The following is an 8818-nucleotide window of genomic DNA, read 5'->3' on the forward strand; positions in this document are numbered from 1 at the left end:
TACCGTACGGTTCACGGGGCAAATTCCAAATGGAAGTGATCATTCCTGTCCCCTTGGAGTGGGGACTTTGGAGTGAGCAGGGCACGTGCGTGCCATTATGTAGTCGTTTGGAATGCACTTGGCAAAGGGAGCGACGTAATTTCCTCATTAACTTCAGCTGGGATGTTCCCGTGACAACGCAGCACAGTGTCCATCAGCAAATGTCGCTGTTTTACTGGCATATATGTCTTTTTATTGTTGTTAGTATAACTGTTGCAAATAAACATACATTTTATATTTTAAAAAGTTTTTAAAATATGCTATATTATATATGAAAACTAATATAAATATAAAACTTTTTAAAATATAAAATGTATATTTTTTATGCGGGTGTACACCAGCGAATCAGCTGACAGACACCGTGCTGCGTTGTCACGGGAACATCCCAGCTGAAGATAATGAGGAAATTACGTCGCTCCCTTTGCCAAGTGCATTCCAAACGACTACATAATGGCACGCACGTGCCCTGCTCACTCCAAAGTCCCCACTCCAAGGGCTAAGCCCTTCAAAGGCATAGGGATGATCATTTCCATTTGGAATTTGCCCTGTGAACCGTACGGTACGAATATGTGTACCGTTACCCCCCTAGTGTGTGTATATATATATATATATATATATATAAATATTAAGAGAATAGTCTCTTATCATCACCAAGGCTGCATTTTTTTTATCATAAATACAGTAAAAACAGTAATTTTGTATAGTATTGTAATCTGTATCAATCAATATTACTACAATTTAAAGGATCTGTTTTATATTTTAATATATCATGTTGAAATGTGAAATATATGTTGAGAACAGTTGAGCATAATATTTTTGTGGAAACCGAGATGCACTGTCATTCAAACATTTGTGGTAAGATTTTTTTAATAAATGATTAAAAGTAGTAGTAAGAACATTTATAACACTACAAAAGATTTCTATTTCAAACAAAGTCTCTTTTTTTTCATTCAAAGAATCCTGAAAAAAACTGTATCATGGCTTTGACAAAAAAATTAAGCACCACAACCGTTCTCAACATATAACAAACAGTTATTTTTTTTTTGCTTTTTACTTGTAATAATATTTCACAATATTACTGTTTTTTGTATCTTTTTAAATAGGATAATAAGAAATCAGAATATCAGCATATTAAAATTATTTCTGAAGGATCATGTGACACTGCCATCACAGGAATATATACTGTATATATATATATATATATATACACACACACACACACACACACACACACACTATTGATAGATTGAGATTTATCCAGTAAATTATTTGTGCTTTAATTTGTAGGAAAATCTAAACAAGACTAAGAAACTGACTAAGAAAAATGTTGGTTTTTTTTGCAATGTAGGCCTAACTAATACACTGTAAATATTCTGACCCCTTTCTTCTGGATTTGTAACTGTCTGTAGAGCATTTGAGGGGAATGTAAAAGGATAACTGCCGTGCATTTCCAGTCTCTCCATCACTGAAATAACAAAAAGGGATTTAAGAGGACAGCGCTCAATTGCTTCAAAATCCCACAAAGAGATTGTGTCCAATCTCAAACGGCACATTTAATCCATTTCTCTGCCATGTATTGTTCTTTTCAGTAGCGTGGACAGCAGTACAGGTGAGAGGCGGTCAGATGGTCAGCGGCGGTGCCTCGGGGGGGTTGATGGCTTCTGCTGATTGTGTTGTGATAGGACCTGTCCTCTTACAGAACCTTCAAAACACCTGTCAGGACCTGCGGCCCCCTGCCACACACCTGATCCGCATCCACCTGAGCTCACACACGCTCATTAAACACACCTAACGCCATCAAAGAGCAAACACAGAGGTAAAATGCAGGGGCAAATTTGTTTGATGCAGCTAGTGGAGAAGAAATTCACCTTTAAAGGTGCATTCAGTAGTTAATGTGCTAATTTAAAAAGTTTCATGCTTTAAGAAATAGTGAAATTGTGCTTTTGGTGTACACTCACATGAGATCGATACAGTACTTATAACAGTCAATAAAAAGTGTTTTAATTATATATGGTTTAGGTCACTCCCTCAATGCATTTGGCCTTGCTGAAATGATGTGACATTGGAGAGATCGTCATTAGCGCTCATTTATTGTCACCTCTGTAGATACACTAGTGTTGTTTGGTGATGTGAAGAACGAAAATTAGACAATAGACAATATTAACTTTTTATTGTTCTTCATCAGCAGAAACAACAGGAGAACCAGTAGCTGTATGGCTGAAGAAGAAGAAAAGGTCTGAATACAGACAAAGACAAAAAACAAGCTTAAACACTGGTACGACATACACAAGGTAGAAAAAATAGATAATGGAGAAAACACTGACTAGCGATACCCAAGTGGCTACTGTTTTGATAGATAGGTAAGGGAATAAATTATTGAGTAGAGCACTAATCTAAAACTTTGTAATATCAGTGTAATTTACATAAAAGGATGTACAGTATTTAACAACACTGTGGTATCCGCACTAGCAGTGATGCTAATGCTAACAAGAGAACTACTGAATGCACCTTTTAAAAAAGGGTAGGTGATTTGGCTCAAACACATTATTTGTTATGCTGGTTGAAAGTCTCTTCACATCCTGATAGCAATCACTAAATTAAGTGGTCTAAATGTATTTATATCGTCTTTGGAAGACGTGGGACCATAAAATGTTCGTCCAATCATATCACTCAGTCTGAGGGCTACGATAGGCTGTTACCTGCCTGTCAACGTATGTATTTGCATACCTCTGAGCACCATGTTCACGCAGACATGATACGTCACCAGCGCACTCCATTACACTATTTTTGGACTGAGCGAGAATGTTCATTAATGTAATATTATGCGCTTTGTACTGTAATGTTTTCTCACCAATGAATGAGGCATGAGGCAATCTGACAGCATTGCATTCAACCCTCCACCAACGCTGTTTCTCACTGTGTCACTGGTTAGCCTCTGCGCATTCATGTGTTTTGAAGGAGGCGTGGCTTTGGAGAGTGATTTGCAGGGAGGGTGGAAGCTTATGCTTTCAGAGCTAGCTTGCTATTGCTAGCCTCTCCGAAATAGCCTACCCTACCTTTAAGATAGTAAATACACCATACCTGCAAACTCTTGACTTGCAAAAAAAAAAAAACATTTCAGAAGCAAATTGTTTCTTCTAAAAATTTATTGGAATCAGCAGTTGAAATAGTTTTGGAAAATTCAGATTTTAGAATAGAACTGCATGTTGTTTATGCAGCAACATTCTACTGTTCATAGTAACGTACTAAAATGGCTGTTAAAACTACTATTAAAACAACTCTACAGTTCAAATAGTACAGTTTTTGACAAAAGTTGAAAAGGTTTTAAAAAATGCTGAAAATAACTTTCAGCCTAATAAATGATGTATGTATATGTAGCAAATTAGCTCAAAAGGGAAAGGTATATAAATAATTACAATTAATTATGATTAATTACAATTATTTATATCAGCTGCCAGTAGTAACTGTAGCCGAATTAAATTGTCATCAACTAATCTGTTCGTCCAGCGAACATTCAGTGTAAGTTCATATCAACTCTAAGAAAGGATATTTTCGTGGCCACAGAAAATATCTTTCCGACAGTATTAATGCATTAGAGCATGTAGCTGGATCAGAAACGTAAAGGGACATTATTCACAAGTGGTAACAGAATCAGAAACTCATGTAATTCGTGCACAAAAGTTATTAACTAAATGCTAACACATAACTAGTCTAAACAAACAAACAAACAAATAAACATACACTTTCCCCTGGGTTTTAAGCTTTGTCTTCTTCTATTTTTTTGTAAAAATGTTATGTGACCAAAACAGAAGTAGCCAGAAGATCAATAGAAATAACACAGCAGGATTCCCTTGGTATCAGACCAGATGAAACATCCAATTTCAGGTAGGGTTGTAAAAAAAAATCCTCTGGTCATCTAAGGTCTCCTGGTAGATAAAAGTCATTATAGGGTCCCTCTCGACTGAGATTGGCGACAACTAACAGCTGCAGAAATGCACCGCACACCCCTTCAGGTTAGAGATTACCCCAAAACTCTCTCCTGTAATGATCTCATTATGTGCTGGCCGCATTCGGTGATGTCTTTCTTGATTAGTGCCTCTCCTACATTCCACCGTGCCAGAAGGAGATTGCTGATTCTGATCTTTCTTTCTAAAAAGGTCACGTCCGTACCCAGGGGCAATCACAGGAGGAAACTGCACACGACTGCTGTCCTGCTGATCTCGTGTCAGTATAGCTGACCAAAGATCAGTGTAATGGATCTGGAGGTAATGAAAAGAAAGTGGCTGATAGCTGAAATAGCAGTTTGTGTTTCTAAGGTCCAAAACACACTCAAGTATGTGAACCCAAACACTTCCAGCCACGCAGACTCGATTTCACGCGTCGCTGTTTTCCAAAATGTGTCAGAACAAGGAGGTCTACAATAGCTGGAGCTGTTAGCAATCCCATTTATCTCATTGGTAGTTGCTCAGCTAGCACAGTAGTTAAACTGCCAACATTTTAACAACTAGCTACGTAAATCATAGCACAATTTTTCATTTAAATAATACTGATTAGCAAAAATCTGTGACCAACTTTTTGTGAAATCTGCATTTAAAAATCTCCTGACCTCACAAAAACTGAATCCAGATTGTGTGGATTCTAGAGAAATGACTAGATTTCAACTGCAAAAATTCACACACACAAACAAAGGTAAATTCATTCAAATGGTTTGCAAGTCATTTCAACCAAATTATTAAAACAATCACCTTTTACAGCCATTTGTACATAAAACGGACTACGCTGGTTGTGCTATAAATTTATGAATGCAGCCTGTGTAGACTATAAAAATAAATAAAAAATGTATTGCTTTGATTTACTTTGAGGTTTCCAGTCCTTTTATCTCAGTACATTTGTATCTGACTGCAATCTTAAAGATGAATTCTTTTGGCATGTCATTATAGATTCAGCAGCTGGCCAATCATTCACATCTGCGTTTACATAAAGTATGTTTCTAGCCTAAGCTTTCATATTTTGTCGAAGATACACAGAAGCTACACTCAGTCCAATATGCTATGTTAATATGAAGGATTTTTCACTATGTAATACTTGTATTTTGAATTAACGTATAGCTTTGTATTGTGTTTTAGGGTTGAAGGAAAACATACTGGTAATTTTCTGCCAGGACATTATCCAATAACAGTGTAGGTAAGATTAAAGACAATACTGAAACTGCACTCGCATTGAATTTTAGAAAGTGAAACATGTTTGGTTACAGTACTACCGGCTTAATTTTCTTTTGTCCTACCCATGCAGCCTTGGTTACATCAGCAGAAATTTTATTTCAGAGGCAGTGGCACTGAACTTAACACAGTCCAGCTTTCGAGTTTAAATTTAGTAGGGCAGTCTGTACCCAGAATAGGACGGCCCAGCCCAACCAGACTGCCTGCCAAGCTCTTCTGACAGACATGCGGCGCATTAGACTGTCAACATCTCTGGTACACTGGGAGTACTGTCGCTCCACGCTGACAGGCACAACAGAGTCGTTCCTTCTGCACCACACTCTGTGTTCCCCCTCGGGCTGTCACTGTTCAGACCGCCGGCCTGTGGGACACTTCAGTTTCCTGTGGACTCAACAGCATGAAGAGCACCGCTGCTATCTCTGTTTGAGAGCTATGAGTCAGTGTTGCTAATTCTGATAGTCTAAGGTAGATGTGCTTAGAAAGTAGATATCGTAGCAGGATAGTCCCCCGTGTGGCAGCCAGCTGGGGTAGGTAAAAACATTCTGGCATGGTAAAAAGTGAGCACTTCCATCAGACAAGTAACATAACTAGGCCCACGCACATTTTTTTTGTGCCGAATATGTGAGGAAAATGTGTGGAATTCTGCAAAATAGATTTAAAAGTGTGGAGATGTGTTCAATGGAGCTGGGAGCATAACATTTTTTGGTATCTGAAAGCAAATTCAGATTTCTTTAAAGCTCCCATGATATCAAACCATGAAATGAAAACTGATGACTCATCTTGTACTCATGAATATATCCATTTTTTGTCCAATTAAATGCTGTCTAGAATAGAGTCCACTTTTTCAGCAGCCCTTTTTCCAGAAGTATTTTTCCGATTCATTTTTCCCATAGGGATTTTTGCAAGTCTTTGTTAAAGAGTTATAAGCCAACCCACCAACCACACGGTGAATCACAACATCACCAACTTTGATTTGAAGCAAAAACGTTTAAAATCAGTATAAGGTATAAGGCTGTGTATTTAAATGGCTTTAATGTAGGAAACAAAAACAATCCCATGAAGCACTACAAATGACAATTGAATTGGCCTAAAAAGTAAATAAATATAAAACTGCTCAAAGCATGTTTATTGTATATATAGAAGAAACATATTTTACAAATATGCATATATAGACAAATATTTAAGCAGTTTGAGAGCAAAGGGAAACTGACTATAAAGTCATTCACAGTTCTTCAAGGGAGTAGGCAGGCACTAAGCAGTTAATTTGGTGTGATTTTCTTGTTTTGATTCTCTGATTGGTGGGAATTTTTTTGAAAATGATGGGTTTTATTCAGCGCTGATAGCCTTGTGGGCCGTTGCGCTACGGGCGTCCCGAATTCGAATCCCGACTCGAGGACCTTACATATCAGGGACTAGACCTATATTATTGGAATCATGAATTTGTTTAATAAATTGTTCTATTGGATATTTGTGTCTTTAATATTTGTGTTATGTATGTAGTAACCATTTTATAAAGCAAGAAAACACTCCGCAATAATGAAATCTGATGGCTTCAACAACTATCAATTAAAAATTTGCAGCTCACAGTAGGTCTGTCTTTAAAGATTTGTTGTAGTTTAAAAATCTATTCCCTATGGAAAAAATTAATGGAATTTCTTAGGGATGCACCAAATGTTCGCAAACCGAAATTGTTCGGCCGAAAATAGCAAAATAAGCTCTTTTGGTGTTTAGCCGAATAAGCGAAAAGACTGAATAAATTGTACCAAACAATGACGTGACGCAATCAAACAGAGACACGCACTAATGCAGCAAACATGTCGGCAGTGTGGAAGCATTTAAAATTGTCAGAGAAAGATGCAAAAATCATTACAAGCACTGACAGCGAGAGACTGCTTAGTGCTGCATCTCACGTCTCCGATGAGAAGAGGAAGTATGTTAACTGTATGATGATTGAAATCGCGAAATGGCCTTAAACAATTAAATTAAAAACTGCAGAACGTCATGTTTTCTAATACACGCACAAACGGCATGTTTATAAACAGCACTGCGCGAGCTCGCGGCGCCAGGGTTCAAAGTCCAAAGCGCGAGGAAAATCTATGCTGAAACAGCGTTACTCGTCAGCTGCTCAGTAACATTTTTATGAATTTTTACAAGGCATGGATGTGACAATGTGATACGTGCAACAAACATCTTCCCAAGTGGGATCTGAAATATTTTCTAATGTTTTAAAAGAATTCTCTTCTGCTCAGCAAGGTTGCATTTATTTGTACAGCAAGAAATACATGCCTGATTCAAGAAGGGGGTCTCAAAAATTACCAATAAATAAATATATATATACATATATATATATTTTTTTTTTACTAACTTATTAATTTTAAGTTAAATTGTGCTAATGTCTGCTAGAATGTTAAAAAATGTTCAGTGTTAATTTATGCAATGGTGACAAAAATTTGCAAAATACATGGGGGGAAAAACGCGAAAAACCATGTTCAGTATTCGGCCTTTGGCCCAGTGTTTCATTTTGTTCGGCTTCGGCCAAGAATTTTCATTTCGGTGCATCCCTAGAATTTCTACTTCTGGAACCTGGCTGTTGCTATCTATAAGAATATGCCTCCCACTAATATTAAACGCCTCTGCCTAGAAATAACAAATCATAGGTTAAAGAATGTGACATAAATTAATGTCGAAACGTGATGTAAATTAATATTACCCCTGACTTCCTGTTTCAATAGAAAATCTGTCAACACAGGACTGAGAACTGTGTCCATCAAGCAGTTTTTATGGGGTCTTTAATAAACGAACATCCAAGGGGCACATTAGAATTGTAGATGTATGTGAATTCTGTGAAATCTGTGGCACATTCAGTAGAATTTAGCACAAGCCTGGTTATAAGTGATTTATTGTGCATTTAAAAAATATAACAAAGAATCTTTCACATGATTCGTTTTAACATTTCCCAATGCACTGAGCTCTACAGACTGAAGCGTCAAGCACATGACATTACGAGGGTGGTGCCTGGCTAAAAACCAAAAATTTGCTGCTTTCCTGCTATCAACCATGTAAAATTGCCTTTCCATGATGGTATCTGTAAAGTTTTCACATGGAAATCAAAGTTGCATGTGACACTTCCATTTGAAGGGGACTTTTTCCGCAACACTGAAAATGATTAGCTCTACCTGTTGCTGAGGGTACTGCATCCCTCCCATGCCCACTTGGCCACGCCCCTGCATTCCCATTGGGTATCGGTGAGGAGTGGGTGATCCGTATGGCTGCCCTGGATATGTTCCGCCCGGCTGAGAGTAGGGACTGTTGCCCATCCCATACATCTGAGAACGCTTCATGGCCATAGGGTCCATAGGTGCCACCTGTTGAGAGGAGTATCAACATATTAGCATAAAGAACAGCAATAGCGATGATTTCCAACGTATGGCAGTCTGTGTGTGAACATATTTATACGACTATTATGCCTGAGCAGACTGGAATACAAATAGCAATCATAAGGTTGAGCGGTTCAGTAAATGAAGAGATTCAGGGAAACGTGCCATCGACTGATATGGGTG

General features: G+C 37.7%; 1 protein-coding gene across 5 annotated transcripts in view; it reads right to left on the minus strand.

Moving 5' to 3' along the window:
- arid1b (AT-rich interactive domain 1B) overlaps window positions 1-8818 on the minus strand; it is a 95143-nt gene that overhangs the window by 80827 nt on the left and 5498 nt on the right. For 4 of the 5 annotated variants that reach the window (XM_016562562.1, XM_016562563.1, XM_016562561.1 and 1 more), the window contains exon 2: window positions 8435-8626. In XM_016562562.1, the coding sequence (XP_016418048.1) occupies window positions 8435-8626 (192 nt within the window). The remainder of the gene's footprint in view (window positions 1-8434; window positions 8627-8818) is intronic. The other variant, XM_016562560.1, reaches the window with a different exon arrangement.

The sequence above is a fragment of the Sinocyclocheilus rhinocerous genome, unplaced genomic scaffold, assembly GCF_001515625.1.
Source record: "Sinocyclocheilus rhinocerous isolate Xijiao unplaced genomic scaffold, SAMN03320098_v1.1 scaffold769, whole genome shotgun sequence".
Classification (NCBI taxonomy): Eukaryota; Metazoa; Chordata; class Actinopteri; order Cypriniformes; family Cyprinidae; genus Sinocyclocheilus; species Sinocyclocheilus rhinocerous.